This window comes from Bos mutus, chromosome 15 (assembly GCF_027580195.1).
Source record: "Bos mutus isolate GX-2022 chromosome 15, NWIPB_WYAK_1.1, whole genome shotgun sequence".
Taxonomy (NCBI): domain Eukaryota; kingdom Metazoa; phylum Chordata; class Mammalia; order Artiodactyla; family Bovidae; genus Bos; species Bos mutus.
In genome coordinates, this window is record NC_091631.1 from 61,986,837 (window position 1) to 62,003,817 (window position 16,981).

Below are 16,981 nucleotides of genomic sequence, written 5' to 3' on the forward strand. Positions count from 1 at the left end.
ATCCTAAGAGATTTTTTAAATGTCAGCACTACACTGCTTTATTATATTCAACTTGTTATCCTGTCATCCCAGATCTTTAATTTCTGTACATATTTTCTTTTTTAAGTATTTGAAATAAAGCACACATTAGCAAACATTACAATGCACTGTGGTTTTACTAAAAATAGTCCTAAACCTGAGGAGTTAGACATGTTTCTGACCTATGAAAACATTATTTTCAGAATATCAAAATTTTGGACACATCATGTTTTCTAATGTGTGTATTTATGTGACTGCATGGTAATTTCTTCAGTGTTCTTTATTGGTCATCTACATTTGAACAGAAAAACTGCTCAAATGATTTTTAGCTTTGATGTTTTAAGCATAATGTAATTTTTTTCAAATATTCATTGATTTTACAAATTATTAAACACCTGACACATTCCAAGTGTTATTTTAGGTGCTAAGTACACAGGAAAAGAGACAAACACTCTCTGGAGCTCATATCCTAGATAAATGTATTAAAATATAATATTTCAACTGGTGATAAATGCTATAGAGAAAAATAAAGCAGAGAGATTTTGTTTATAGGAGAGTGAGGTGGGAAAGGCAGAGGTAGGATACAATCTGGAGTTTTAAAATTAACTTAATAACCCATTAAACATACAGTTGCTAAAATTTAATATTTGCTTCTTCAGGTTGTTATTGTTGCTCAGTCGCTAAATCAAGTGTGAATCTTTGTGAACCCATGAAATGCAGCACGTCAGGCTTCCCCGTCCTTAGCTATCTTTCTAAGTTTGCTCAAACTGATGTCCATTGAGTCAGTGATAACATCCAAACATCTCATCCTCTGTTGCTCCCTTCTCCTCTTTCCTTCAATCTTTCCCAACAACAGGTTCTTTTCCAATGAGTCAGCTCTTGGCATGAGGTGGCCAAAGCAGCTTCACCATCAGTCCTTCCAATGAATATTCAGGGTTGATTTCCTTTAGGAATCTCCTTGCTGTCCAAGGTACTCTCAAGAGTCTTCTCCAACACCACAGTTCGATAGCATCAATTCTTTGGCACTCAGCCTTCTTTATGGTCCAACTCTCACATGTATAAATGACTAATGGAAAAACCATAGCTTTGATTAGACAGACCTTTGTTGGCAAAGTGATGTCTCTCTGCTTTCTAATATGCTATTTAGGTTTATCATAGCTTGTCTTCAAGGAGCAAGCATCTTTTCATCATGGCTGCAGTCCCTGTCCGCAATGATTCTGGAGCCCAAGATAACAAAATCTGTCACTGTTTCCACTTTTTCCCCATCTATTTGCCCTAAGTGATGGGACCAGATGCCATGATCTTAGTTTTTTGAATGCTGAGTTTTAAGCCAATTTTTCACTCTCCTCTTTCACCTTCATCAAGAGACTCTTTAGTTCCTCTTTGCTTTCTGCCATTAGAGTGGTACGACCTGCACATCTGAGGTTGTTGATATTTCTCCTGGCAATCTTGATTCCAGCTTGTGCTTCATCCAGCCCAGAATTTCTCATGATGTACTCTGCACATAAGTTAAATAAGAAGGGTGACAATAATCAGCCTTGATGTATGCCTTTCCCAATTTTGAACCAGTCCGTTGTTCCATGTCTGGTTCTAACTGCTGTTCCTTGACTTGCAGACAGGTTTCTCAGGAGGCAGGTGAGGTGGTCTGGTATTCCCATCCCTTTCAGAATTTTCTACAGCTTGTTGTAATCCACACAGTCAAAGGCTTCTTTAGTACTCAAACATAACACATTCTTGTGGGAGAATCACTCCAATGCCTAATTTTATGTTCACTTGAATAAATATGATTATAACTAGCAAAATGTAAAATGCGATAATTTTCATTTTATAAACTCATGTAAAATCTAATACCTAAAAGCCCTGTATCTCTAATTGGGAGTAGACACATCTCATTCATCTCAACCACTTACTAGATGTATGGCACTTATCACCTTACTTTATCTGTCTAAGCCACAGAGTTTTCATGACTAAATTAGATAAAATAATCATATCTAAGTGAAAGAGTTGTCAGAATTAAGAGAAAACAAAAATGTCAGGCATACAGTCTATGCTTAGTAATCATTATTTTTAATATCACCCCTAGTGAGCTATGACTGTGCTAGACCTTGAACTGCTATCTGCAGCACTCCAGATACTTCATGAATACTTGACCTATTACCTATTGATTGACTCCGCAGCCAACATGCGAACTTGGTGATGATTATCAGCAAGAAACTGTGGAAATACTTCATTTACAGGAAGATCTTTTCCCTTTACATTCAGAATAGACCATTTTGAATAAGGATCAGCCTATGGGAAAAGATCAATTGAGGTTAAAGGTGAAATACCAAGAGAAAAACCACCCATTAACAAATAGAAATAAAGACTGCTTTTAAAACATCACTGGAGACCTTACTAATAATTAAAGTGGAATAACTTACCTCAAGCAAAGTTTTAAGGCATTTTACTAGTGCCATTCTTACAGAGAATGTACTTTTCCCCTCCTTTGTTAAGTGCCTGAAATAAAGTACATGTCTTAATATCAAGTAATTATTCCAATAAAAGCATAGTCAAAAAAGAAATTACTGGACATTAAGATTATTCTAGGCAGCTTCCAAAATTACTTTCCATGATAAATTTAATTCTCACTATGCAGTATATGCCATTTTTCTCACCTTTCAAAAATTCCAGCTAATAAATTGGTTTGAAAAGCAGCTTATTTTAATGTATTTGTGTCATATGATTATACCTCATTTGGGGGCTATCACACTTCAGCTAACCATGTTATTGAAAACATGCTTGAAAAGGAAAACATTTTTAGTGTTGTATATCAAAGATTTAAAAAACCATATTCTGTACTGATTCAGAAATCCTTACTCACCAAATGGTATGAGGGTCCTGAATTACATATATATGCTCCTCTATAATATCTTAGTATTATCTCACACTGTGATTCTGTGCATGAAACAATCAGATACTGACAAGGCCAACTTGTTCACTTTAGGAATATAAACTACTCAACTGATTTATTAGACTTGTTGTACTTTGCTTTAATTCATCATACTTGTCAAACTATTAAGTGGTTCAGAATTCAAACAGAAATACACTAAACTCACTTTAGGAAGCCAAGCCTTAAGCAGAAAACAACGTAGTTCTTCAAGCAATTAAGAAGGGAAATACAACTTACATTTCAGTATTGTTAAAAAACATATATAGCTACATTCAAGGATTAGAAGAAAATCACTAAAGTAGAAATGCAAAGTTTGCATTTGCATGCAAAAGTGGCAAAAGAAAAACACGAACTTCATAAAATAATCTACACCCACCAAAATGCTCCAATCACTGTTAGAAACTGTCCTTGAGCATCCCTTGTGTTCTCATCATCCATATTTCTGTGACACAGGTTCATCACTACGTGAAGGACATGGTTTAAAATGGTTTTACAAACATCTTGGTCACGGTGATAAGATGAACACACATTGCTGTGGTGGAAAAAATTTAACTTTATCAGCATAACAGAACACACCAGTTTGGTTTATAAATTTAGAGTGAATATTCTATGTGGTTTTCATGTCTTACGGTAGTGGTTTTAGAAGTTTTGCAACATCTTCCATTGGCAAGGGATATTCTTCTCCAGGAAGAGCCTTTAAAAGCACTAGATACTAAGACAGGGGGTGGAGCGGGGCGGGGGGAAGTGGGGGAATTAGTTTTTTTTGTTCAAATGATATTTATATATCATTCACTTAAATAAATACATATATGCAAACCATAAATTCATATATATAAACACATGTGCCTACACATACACACTTGAGCAGTGAATTTTTTTACCAGGCAATAGCAGGAGAGTTTGAAGTCAAAGAGAGTGGGACACAAATCCTAGCACCACAATGTTACTACTTGTGTGGTTTTAACACTTGCCTTGTCATCTACCTCTTTGTACTCTCAGCTGTAAAATAAGGATACAGCGCTTAACTGGCCAGATTACTGTGAAGATGAAAGGAAATGCATGTAAAGGTCTAAATTTTTTTGACACCGTTCAGTGAGTGACAGCTGTTACCACTGTTGGGATTAACCGTCTGAGCAAGAGTCTGAAACTATGTCACCACCTCTGAAAACAATACTTGAGGTTTAAAACTTCAATGGTTAAAACCTATTCTATTAATGAATTTTAGAAAGCAGAGATAAATATGCACAGTGAATAATCCAAATACCCTGACTTATCGTCCTGTAGGCTCTCTATGGTACAATATAAAGGGCTTCTCAGCAACCACTAGTATAATGGTAAGTTATAACTAGGCAGCCAGTTTCTGACATGTCAAATAATTTTCTTGCTGTATTAAGAATCAGAAGCCTTCCCCCACCGCCATCATCTATATGTAGAAAAATGTTTCTTACTCCTTCTGATATTATAAAAAGAACATTAAGTTGGACCATTTTAAATATACGCCATGAGAGTCATGTGTGATATTAGTGAGTGTCTTGAAATGACTTTTTAACATCAAAGCCCCAGAAAAGGATACAGCTCTCCCAGCTGGTTGGGGCTAGAGACATTACTAGAGTGTTGCCAGGTTGGAAACCAAGGGATCAAACAGGACTCAACCTAACATATTTGCCAGAGCTAGGAGATCAGCCAGGATGTTCACCAAAGCTAGAATATGACAAGAAATTCTATCAGGGACTCAACCTCAATATTTCCAAGGGATTCTAATTGGCATGTTTCCCATGGCTGGGGAAATCACCTAACATGTTTGCCAACTTGCTGCCTGTGACTAGGGATATGACCATAGACTCATCCAGCATACTCACTGAGATAGGAGCTCCCACCACATGTTCACCAACATGGGGGCTAAGCACCCATGGTCAGGAGATAAGTTATTTGTAATAATATTAAGTAAACAAATCCATCGAGGTTAAGTGGAAAGCCAGATTTCTTACTCTTGGAAAGGGAGCTACACATATGGACAGAGAAAAATAAATTCTACAGTGCTGGATTGGAATTGGAGGTATCTATCTGTAAATGAGTAGGCTGATGAAGGAAGCAAAGGAGAGAGATTACTTTTGTTTAAATCTAAATTTAATGAGGAAACATGAGACAAATTCAAACAGTAGGATTCTATACAGCGGCTATACTATTCAAAAATAGTCATGAAAGATAAGGAAAGAGTAAAGAACTCTTCCACACTGAAAGAAAGTGAACAGACCTGGGAACTAATAAACGATCATATTTATTAGTTAACATGATATAATGTTAATTTCTTGATGATTATACATCAATGTTAATTGATGTATAATTAACTGTACAATGTTAATTTCTTGATGATGATACTGTGGTTATATAGGAGAGCATCACTGTTTTTAGGACATATACACTAAAGTAAATGGGCATCATATTTGAATATTTAATGTCAAAATGGTACAGAAAAAAAGTATGTGTCTGTGTGTGTGTGTGTTTGTGTATGGGCATAGCATGCAGAGAAAGATAAGTCAAATGTAGCAAAATGTTAATTACAGAGGCTTAGGAATGAAATATATGACATTCTGTAGTATTTTAACTTTATAGCCACTTTGAAATTACATTAAAACATTTTAAAGCATACAAACCAAGGTCAAGGCAAGATTCAGACTTCAATAACAATGTTATGTATTATTTTCATATTCAGAGTCTGTGCTTCTTGGCCTGATTTAAAATAATTTATAAAAATTATACCCAAAGCAAAGAAATCTATCCAAAGTCCATTCAAGTCTTAATGTTACAGTATCCACTTAAATGTTTTTACAGCACATTAAAAGTATATTTTATAACAGTCTCAGATTCATTTCTTAAGGAAGCAATTTCAATTCGTCAAAGGTACAATGTGATTCTTATATGTCAGTCCATTACATTTAGCTAGCAAGATCAAGTACACTCAAAGCACTTCTTTCACTGAACTCACCATGTGTAAATGAAGAGATCTGGTAGGGTCTAGCATGCTAGAATCAATTAACATTAATAATTCCCTCCGAATATCAGCTGCCCTAAATGACACAGTGTTAGTCTGAGCAGTGGTTACACACATACACAAGAACTTGAGCATGTCTAAAGAAAGTAGATCTTGCTTTGACAGATGTTCTTCAGCTAAAGGATTCATGGCACCTAAAAATAAAAAGCACTTATTAAGACTAATAGAGATGGGGAAAAAAAAAGACTAACAAAGGTGTAAAACAACCACATACATTGAACATTAACACAAGTATCTTCCCTGAACAACAGAAAAAGAAATAAAAATATATGGAAAGCAAAACTATAATAAATTTGATTACACACTAAAAGCTTCAAAATTCTTTATAAAAGGTTACTCTAGGATTCTGTCATCAAAAAATAATATATGGAAAAATATACATGGGCAAATAGTCACTGCAATATCATTAGAAAGGGATCTAAATTTCTGACAATAAACAAAATGGCCTAGTAAATTACAGTATGTATGTTAAATATGCTATTATACAGCCATTAAAAAGTATGATTATCAACAGCACAAGTACCTAAATGAAAAAACTGCTTCTAGTTAATGTTAAAAGAAAACAGACAAAGGTATAAAAAGGCATCTGAATATTGATGCTGATTATAATTTTGAATTATATGGGTCTATGTAGAAATAATAGAAAAAAGGTAAACAATGACTGCATTATGGGTGCTTTTGCACATCCTGCTTATTATTTCCAAATAACCAATATGTTTAGTTATCCAAAAATGTTTTTATTTCTTTAGCAATTATTTTAAATTCGCCCATGAAGGATAAAATAGGAACTGATAATAAATTCAATTAAATGTGAGATAATTCTAAACTGTATGGAAGGGAACAATCCTAAATGACTACACAAAAAGGAAATAAAATGAGCATAAAATAATATATATGAAGGCTTTTATAATATCAAATAATACTAGAAGGTTAAAAAAAAAAATCTCATGCAATTAAATGTATTTACCAATAGTAATTTGGCTCTTTCCAGATTCATTTGTATCAGTAACACTACTAGCAGGGGAATCATTAAATAAACTCGTATATGACTGATCCTCCATCCTCGTTAGATTTTCATCAGTATCTTCTTTCAGTGATTCTACTTCTCCAAAGTCAAAAGGCTTTTTGATAATGAATGCCTTCAAACAAGAGAAAGAAAGATGTTTCAAGCTGGCTTCTTTCAGAAGCACTCTGCAGTTAAAATTGACCTAATCAAACAATTCAAGAATCAGGTGTATAAAATGGATATATAATCTGCACTGTCAATATAGCAGAATAATGCACAATCTTTACAAGTGACTTCTTACATTAAGAAACTTCATACTGCTGCAAACTGATGAGGGTGAAGGCAAGATTATAACTTGACTATATAGAGGACAGAATGACTATTTTGGAGGACAATGACAATATCTATCAAAAAGTATCAATAAAATTCATATTCCATTTGAACAAGAAATTCCATTTGTAAAATTTTCCTACATCCTTCAGAGGCACAAAAAGAAGAAGACAAAACTAAGAAATTTACTGCAGCAATTCTTTGGAGGAAAAAAACAAACATTTACAATTTTAATTAAGATCAGTTAGGTTAAAATACATATATGCTATTTTCATATATAATATAGAAACACCACATTGCTGCAAAACAAAAAAACAAGTAAGGCAGTAAGGTATAACTCTATAAAGCAGCACGGAAAGATGACTCAGATTTATCATTAAATGAAAACAATCAAGTTACAGAATATTCTTTCACTCATTAAATATTTGAATATCTACTATGTGCCAGGCACTGTTCCAGACAAAGAAGTATGCAAGCCATTGATATGAAAAAGAAAAATATATATTGCTTGTCTAGTAAGGTTTTTGTTTTTATGAATAGAGAATTCTTTTGAATTTTGGTACATTATATGCAAGTAATGCTCAAAATTCTCCAAGAAAGGCTTCAATAATACGTGAACCGTGAACTTCCATATGTTCAAGCTGGTTTTAGAAAAGGCAGAGGAACCAGAGATCAAATTGCCAACATCCACTGGATCATCGAAAAAGCAAGAGTTCCAGAAAAACACCTATTTCTGCTTTATTGACTATGCCAAAGCCTTTGACTGTGTGGATCACAATAAACTGTGGAAAATTCTTCAAGAGATGGGAATACCAGATCACCTGACCTGCCTCTTGAGAAACCTGTATGCAGGTCAGGAAGTAACAGTTAGAACTGGACATGGAACAACAGACTCATTCCAAATAGGAAAAGGAGTACGTCAAGGCTGTATATTGTCACCCTGCTTATTTAACTTCTATGCAGAGTACATCATGAGAAACACTGGACTGGAAAAAGCACAAGCTGGAATCAAGATTGCCAGGAGAAATATCAATAACCTCAGATATGCAGATGACACCACCCTTATGGCAGAAAGTGAAGAGGAACTAAAAAGCCTCTTGATGAAAGTGAAAGTGGAGAGTGAAAAAGTTGGCTTAAAGCTCAACATTCAGAAAACGAAGATCATGGCGTCCGGTCCCACCACTTCAGGGCAAATAGATGGGGAAACAGTGGTAACAGTGTCAGACTTCATTTTTCTGGGCTCCAAAATCACTGCAGATGGTGACTGCAGCCATGAGATTAAAAGACGCTTACTCTTTGGAAGGAAAATTATGACCAACCTAGACAGCATATTCAAAAGCAGAGACCTTACTTTGTCAACAAAGGTCAAGGCTATGGTTTTTCCAGTGGTCATGTATGGATGTGAGAGTTGGACTATAAAGAAAGCTGAATGCCGAAGAATTGATGCTTTTGAACTGTGGTGTTGGAGAAGACTCTTGAGAGTCCCTTGGACTGCAAGGAGATCCAACCAGTCCATCCTAAAGGAGATCAGTCCTGGGTGTTCACTGGAAGGACTGATGTTGAAGCTGAAACTCCAATACTTTGTCCACCTGATGCGAAGAGCTGACTCATTTGAAAAGACCATGATGCTGGGAAAGATTGAGGGCAGGAGGAGAAGGGGATGACAGAGAATGAGATGGTTAGATGGCATCACCGACTCAATGGACATGGGTTTGGGTGGACTCCAGGAGTTGGTGATGGACAGGAAGACCTGGCGTGCTGTGGGTCATGGGGTCGCAAAGAGTCAGACACGACTGAGCGACTGAACTGACGTTATACAGAAAAAAGTACTGAGTCTGAATGATTAATTTCCAAACACTTGGTCTATTATTATTCATTGAGAAATTAACAGACAAGCATATGGTATTGATAATAAGAAGCAAATACATTCTCCCCTGCAAACCAAATAACTTTATTAAATTTCCACATTTTTAAAGCATAAGATTCCATATACATGGAAAAGCGAAGTGATACATCCCTTTTCAAAGAAATTTCAAAGTTATATAAAGTACGTTAGAGTCAATGAAATATCATAGTAAAACAGGAAGCATACTTACTAAACTTTTACAAATATCTGCAATGTCATTCATTAGCTTTGATGTTAATAATCGTAAGAAGAAGCCAGATGCAATCTTATTTGGACTGTGCTGTAATTAAGACAAAACAGCAAGCAACAATATAAAAACAATTATTCTTCACATATAATATTTTCTCTTAGTGAATAAAATGTAGATGTTCTTTTATACTGGAAATTCTCTACCAGAATAAGCATGGATAAATAGTTTACTATTAGGAACAAGACATACATTGCTTCAAATATACTTACCTCTTTCTTAGAGTAATAATAACTGTAGCAAATATCTTTTATTGGACATAAACAACATTAAAGTAAAATACTAGCTACTGCCCCTAAACATACACAGGCAATAATCATAGCTTACAGTATATTCTTCCACTCTCTCCTTCTCCTCTTATCCCCCCAAAAAAACACTTCTAAAAATACATGTTGATAATACTGCTAATATGGCCACGTACTTAACATTAGCTTTAAAAGATGTTTCTGGTTATTATCAATACTCTGGCCTGACTACCCCTCAGGCCTCCTTCAAATAAAAACAAAGATTACACATAGCAGCAATCCTTCCACCAAATTTTATGTAAGTCTATCTGGGCAGAAGAGGGTAACATATGTGCCTGAATAGTTTATCTCTGCAGTGTCCACAAGCCCTTGGGTAGTGGTATGCATACCACATACCTGGTAGTCAAAAAGCTTTTATTAAATGAATGAAAGTACACTGGCAATAAGTTATCACTTAGCTGTTATATAAAAGGAGTAAGACAATCTCAGAAACTTTCCTGAAAGTTTCATGAGAAACTCAGATTACCTGTTGCTTTATTCATCTGAGTACTATCTTAATTTATCAATTTAATTTAAAATCAGTATACCTACTTATGAATGGATCCCCAAAACAGTAAGGACATCAACCAATTATCAACCTCCTGGAGAGGCTACACTGTCAAGCAGGAAGAACATCTTACCTTGGAACAGTTATGTAAGCAACTTGTACATAGATGTATCATATTTCTCAATGAAACAATTCTAGATTCTTCACTTGTCTTATTTTTAAACAAAGTGATACTTTCTCCAGCATACTGCATTAGAGACTATTAAGAAAAAAAGAAGGAAAAATCCAAACTTCAGGTAAAATCATAGCTTGTTGAAGGTTTTTTTTAAATTTTACTTAACAGGTAAAATTAATCCTTTCAAGAAGTTATGTTGGGTACATAATTAAAAATGAACAATTTTTTAAAAACAACAAATTTTATACCATGTTATCTTTACAAATCACACAACTGACAAAACAATACCCAGAGTTAGTTAATTTCATGCTTAGAAAGACTATTTGATTAATGCTTTTAAGAATTCTTTAGGATAATTGCTTCAGGAAAAACTTTTTAAAAGGATAGATAAAAATCCTTATTTTTGTTAATGAGATTGATTTTCAACATGATATTATTTCAATTGCTGCATTTATATTGGCTTAAAATAATTTCAAATCTTAAGAAAAGAGACACAGTATTATCTCCTCTCAGACTACATAAATGAAACAGTTAACCTATATAATAGTCTGTTTTCCAAACAAATATACCAATTTTCCCAGGAATATATTTCATTTAAATTAATCCAAAGTACTATTGATATAAATCTTCCTACCTTGGCTTTCTGGAATAATTCTGATTTGTATGCTTCCTCTTCAGCTATGACACCCAGGTAACAATAGCAGCCAAGAACACCCACCAAAAGACTTGAACACCGGACAAACATCTCTGAATTTGAAGTCTTAAAATATAAAAAGTTTAAGTGTACAGAATAAAAAGTTTTTATATATTTCATAAATCATTTGGAGTACTATTGTTTTTTGCAAGAGCAAATTTTGTCTTCACATTAAAAAACTACAGTTAACTAAATTAATAGTGCCATAATTCTGATCATCTCTAAAAAACATCTAAGGGATCCCTGCAGAGCTGTAATAACCAGGGTTCTCAGGAAATACAGAAGCATGTCCTGATGGCCAAGTAACACATCTTTTTCAAAAGTGGCTCAGTGTATTGCACACATACGTCCTTAAATATATGAGGTAAGGAAGAAAGAAAGAAAAAATTGATAGGCAAATAACAATCTATAATTCTTAGAATGTGAGCAGAAATCAGATTTATTCATAAAAAGACATTAAAATGACATTTTCAGTTTCTAAGAGATAAGGATCTTGATTTACTCAGCTTTTCAAACTCCACAGACAAGTACAAGATATTTTTATCAATAGCTACTGTCAACCAATTTTATAGAATTATGTAAGAAATGTGCAAATGTTTACAAACAAAAAAAAAGATTTTCAGATTTTTCTGTTCCTATATTATATGAAATGGCATTTTAGGAAAAAACACAGGAGATCTCATTACTCTATAATGAAAGTAGTTATAACTATAATCCAGAAGAAAGACAGTAATTAAGACCAAGATAGATCAAATAGGCACGTTGTCCTCTCTCTGGTTCTTTGGATCATAAGTTATGGCTACTGAATCTAGCCATAGTAGCTTGTAGGTTTTATTTTAGTCAACAAATACTTAAACATTTATCATATAATAAGGTATTGAAGAAGATACAAAGATCAAGAGAGATTATACATGCCCTTTAATGAGCTTCTAGCATAGTTTAAGAGATATTGGTGCATATGGTACAAAATTGGAGATATCAAGGGAACAGTTCATAAAAGTATGGGCATAATAAATGACAGAAACTGCTAGGACCTAACAGAAGCAGAAGACATTAAGAAGAGGCGACAAGAATACAGAGTGAGTGAGTGATAGTTGCTCAGTCATGTCAGACATTTTGCAACGCTATGGACTGCCAGGCTCCTTTGTCCATTAATTCTCCAAGCAAGAATACTGGAATGGGTTGCCATTTTCTTGTCCAAGGATAAACAGAATAACTATACAAGAAGACACAGAAGAACTATACAAAAAGGTTTTAATGACTTGGATAACCACGATGGTGTGATCCTTCACCTAGAGCCGGATATCATTAGGAAGCATTCTACAAAACAAAGCTAGTAGAGGTGATGCAATTCCAGTTAAGCTACTTCAAATCCTCAAAGATGCTGTTTTTAAGATGCTGCACTCAGTGTCAGTAAATTCAGAAATTTCACCAGTGGCCATAGGACTGGAAAAGGTCAGTCTTCATCCAATCCCAAAGAAGGGCAATGCCAAACAGTGTTCGAACTACCATACAACTGCACTCATTTCAGATGCTAGCAAGGTTATGCTCAAAATCCTTCAAGTTAGACTTTAACATCATGTGAACTGGAAACATTCAGGTGTAAAACGTAAGCTTTGAAGAGGCAGAAGGACCAGAGATTCAACTGCCAACATTCGTTGGATCATGGAGAAAGCAAGGGAGTTCCAGAAAAACATCTACTTCTGCTTCATTAACTATGCTAAAGCCTGTGACAGTATTCAGTTCAGTTAAGGCCAGTTGCTCAGTTGGGTCCAACTCTTTGAGACCCCATAGACTACAGCACACCAGGCTTCCCTGTCTTTCACCATTTCCCGGAGCTTGCTCAAATTCATGTCCACCGAGCTGGTGATGCCACCCAACTATCTCACCGTGTGTCATCCCCTTATCCTCCTGCCTTCAATCTTTCCCAGCATCAGTGTCTTTTCCAATAAGTCAGCTCTTCTCATTGCGTGGCAAAAGTCCTAGAAGGTTCAGCTTCAGCATCAGTCTTTCCAATGAATATTCATGGTTAATTTCCTTTAGGATTGACTGGTTTGATCTCCCTGAAGTCCAAGGGACTGTCAAGAGTCTTCACCAACACCACAGCTCAAAAGCATCAATTCTTGGTGCTCAGCCTTCTTTATGGTCTAACTCTCATTAAAGCAGAAGTAGTCAATAAAGCAGAAGTAGGTGCTTTTCTGGAACTCTCTTGCTTTTTCTGTGATGCAACGGATGTTAGCAATTTGATCTCTGGTTCCTCTGCCTTTTCTAAATCCAGCTTGTACATCTGGAAGTTCTCAGTTACACAGTGTTGAAGCCTAGCTTAGAGGATACTGACCATTACTTTCCTAGGATGTGAAATGAGTACAATTGTGCGGTAGTCTGAACATGCTTTGGCATTCCCCTTCTTTGGGATTGTAATGAAAACTGGCCTTTTCCAGTTCTGTGGCCACTGGTAAGTTTTTCAAATTTGCTGGCATATTGAGTGCAGTCCTTTAACAGCATCTTTTAGGCTATGAAGTAGCCCAGCTGGAATTCCATCACCTCCACTAGCTTTGTTCACAGTGATGCTTCCTAAGGACCACTTGACTTCACACTCCAGGATGTATGGCTTAGGTGAGTGATCACATCATCGTGGTTATCCAGGTCATTAAGATCTGTTTTGTGTAGTTCTTCTGTGTATTCTTATCACCTCTTCTCAACATCTTCCGCTTCTGTTAGGCCCATTATCATTTCTATCCGTTATTGTGCCCATCTTTACATGAAATTCTCCCTTGGTATCTCCAATTTTCTTGAAGAGATCTCTAGTCTTTCCTATTCTGTTATTTTCCATTTTTTTGCATTGTTCACTTAGGAAGGCTTTCTTATCTCTCCTGCTATTTTTTGGAACTCTGCATTGAGATGGGTATATCTGTCCTTTTCTCCTTTGCCTTTCACCTTCTCTTCTTTTCTCAGCTATTTGACAGTATGGATTACAACAAATTGTGGTAAATCCTTCAAGAGATGTAAATACGAGACCACCTTACTTATCTCCTGAGAAACCTGTATGCAGATCAAGAAGCAACAATTAGAACCAGACATGGTTCTAACTGACTGGTTCAAAATTGAGAAAGGAGTATGACAAGGCTGTATACTGTCACTCTACTTATTTAATTTATAAGCAGAGGTCATCATACAAAATGCTGGTCCAGAATCACAAGCTGGAATCAAGATTGCTGGGAGAAATACCAGCAGTCTCAGATATGCATATGATACCACTCCAATGGCAAATAAAGCGAAGAGGAACTAAAGAGCCTCTTGATAAAAGTGAAAGAGAAGAGTGAAAATGCTGGCTTGAAACTCAGCATTCAAAAAATGAAGATTATGGCATCCGGTCCCATCACTTCATGGTAAACAGAAGTAGAATCAGTGACAGATTTTATTTTCTTGGGCTCCAAAAATCACTGCAGATGATGACTGCAACCATGAAATTAAAAGACGTTTGCTCCTTTGACAAACCTAGACAGCATATTAAAAGCAGACGTATCACTTTGACAACAAAAGTCTGTATAGTCAAAGCTACAGCTTTTCCAGGAGTCACGTGCAGAGTAAGGGCTAAACCATATAGAATGCCAAAGAACTGATGCTTTTGAATTGTGGTACTGGAGAATATTCTTGAGAGTCCACTGGACAACAAGGAGATTGACCAGTCAATTCTAAAGGAAATCAACCCTGAATATTCATTATAAGAACTGATGCTAAAGCTGAAGCTCCAATCCTTTGGCCACCTGATGTGAAGAGCTGATTCACTGGAAAAGACCCTTATGCTGGGAAAAGACTGAAGGCAAAAGGAGAAGGGATGAGAAAGACGATGAGAAAATTAGACAGCATCACTGACTCAACATACATGAATCTGAGCAAACTCCGGGAGACAGTGGACAGCAAAGCCTAGCATGCAACTCCATGGGGTTGCAAAGAGTCAGACACGACTTAGCGACTGAACAACAACAACATGAAAATTAAAAGATATACGGCTGAGATGATCAAAAAAGGCTTTCGTGAGGATTTTGACATGTGGATTATTTGAACACAGAGAAATGGGTAGAAAGACATAGGAGTTTTGATAAGAGAACAACACACACAATGAGAATTTTTTGATTTTAAGATGACAACGGAAATAATATGTAAGACATCACTAAATGACTGCTTAAATATGGGTGACTGTTAGTTCATTTATCAATGACTTCTCTCCCTTTTCATGCAACCAAAATCTATTAGATTAGTTTAAATTATGTACTTTTCTGTTATCGTAAAATTTCCCTCCTCTGAATTAAGGTTCTTTTTCATCAAATAATCTGTATGTTCAAAACCATTATTACTGCCCATTAACCTACCCAAAGAAATCTACTTCTTTAATGTCTGTAAGAATTTCTGGTTAAAAAAGTAATTCTTTTTCTTCAGTTTTACTTTTTTCATTCTAAGTTTTTTTGCAATTTGTAGACATGTGCTATTACTTTGCTTTTAAAATTAAGCTTCTCATCATCCTTAGGGCCTTTCCTGACATATTTCTCCTTCCTAACAGTCTACCAAAGTAGAATCAAACACAGGCTTTCGCTCTTCTTGAAAATCTCACCTCAGATGAGTAGTTATTTAGAAGCTGTTCTGACAGTCTCAGAAGATAGCGATCCAGTGACTCCTTGAGGTTTTGGTGGACAGAAAAGCCTACACTGGATTGGTGCTTTTCTATTGTATGTTCTTTCACAATGGTTAAAAAATCCATCTTGTCAAAAGTTGTCTGAAGAAACAGATCTTCAGCTTCTGAGAATGAAGGTTCTTCTGTATCTTTTTGGTGTTGCTCACTTTAAAGAAGTAAGATTTTCAATTTATAAGATCAAATTGTCAACTATTTTACCTTTATATAGCATCTATCTATCACAAATAAAACATTAACTTAGCATTAACATTGAATCTATGTTATTCAAAGATTGCTCATGTAATTAGTGAATTATTCTTTAAATGCTTTTCTTCTTTGGATTTTTATAACTACTTACATTGAATTTCATTATTCAGTAGCAATTTCACTAACAAATGGACAAGAGAAATAAAAGATTCAATCTAAAAGGCAAATTCAGAAGTATTAAAAAAAACATCAATTAACAACAGATATAAACATTAAGAATAACATTATCTGAGGGACTTCTCTGGTGGGCCAGTGGTTGAGAATCTGCCTTGCAATGCATGGGACACAGGTTTGATTCCTGGTCAGATCCCACATGTAGTGGAGCAACTAAGCTTTCACGCAGCAAGCACTAAGCCTGTGCACTCCAGAGCCTGCTTGCCACAACTAGAGAGCTCAACTACTGGGCCCACATGCCAAACCTTCAAGAGTCTGCATGCTACAATGAAAGATCCCACGTGCCGCAACTCAGACTTGAGGCACTCAAATAAATAAAAAAAAGAAAATGAAAACCAAATTATCTGAAAACTTTTCCCTTTTTTTTACATTTCTCCAAAATGTAGATTTTTTTTGTATTATGCCCTCTTGAGAAAGACTAGAAAACTTCATGCCAGTGAATCATTTTCAGTCACAGTGATAAACATAAGCCTCTGAAGTCAATCGACTAAAATGAGGTTTTTGGATTTTTGTTTTCCCTATACTAAATTATCATTAGTTTTTAAAGTAGTCATTCAGATTTTATTTGACATATAAAAAAAGCCTTTTCCATGTGTTTATGTTAATATCCCATCATAAACACATTATAGAACATAAATTATAATTATTGAAGTTAAAGAAACTTTTCCCTTGCTAACAGTTATAATTTTTTTAATTGACCAATTTGGTTCACAATTTTT

At 35.2% G+C, this 16,981-nt stretch overlaps 1 protein-coding gene across 11 annotated transcripts in view; it reads right to left on the reverse strand.

Moving 5' to 3' along the window:
- ATM (ATM serine/threonine kinase) overlaps window positions 1–16,981 on the reverse strand; it is a 149,539-nt gene that overhangs the window by 92,455 nt on the left and 40,103 nt on the right. For 10 of the 11 annotated variants that reach the window (XR_011467070.1, XM_070384262.1, XM_070384263.1 and 7 more), the window contains 10 exons: window positions 15,762–15,987; window positions 11,090–11,215; window positions 10,414–10,539; window positions 9,432–9,521; window positions 6,967–7,138; window positions 5,934–6,133; window positions 3,577–3,659; window positions 3,324–3,479; window positions 2,439–2,514; window positions 2,177–2,307 (listed from right to left, as the gene is read on the reverse strand). Coding sequence is in view for 10 of the 11 variants with exons in the window: in XM_070384262.1 (XP_070240363.1) it covers window positions 2,177–2,307; window positions 2,439–2,514; window positions 3,324–3,479; window positions 3,577–3,659; window positions 5,934–6,133; window positions 6,967–7,138; window positions 9,432–9,521; window positions 10,414–10,539; window positions 11,090–11,215; window positions 15,762–15,987 (1,386 nt within the window). In the remaining variant the exon portion in view is untranslated. Of the gene's footprint in view, window positions 1–2,176; window positions 2,308–2,438; window positions 2,515–3,323; window positions 3,480–3,576; window positions 3,660–5,933; window positions 6,134–6,966; window positions 7,139–9,431; window positions 9,522–10,413; window positions 10,540–11,089; window positions 11,216–15,761; window positions 15,988–16,216; window positions 16,244–16,981 lie in introns of those variants that run through there. The other variant, XM_070384270.1, reaches the window with a different exon arrangement.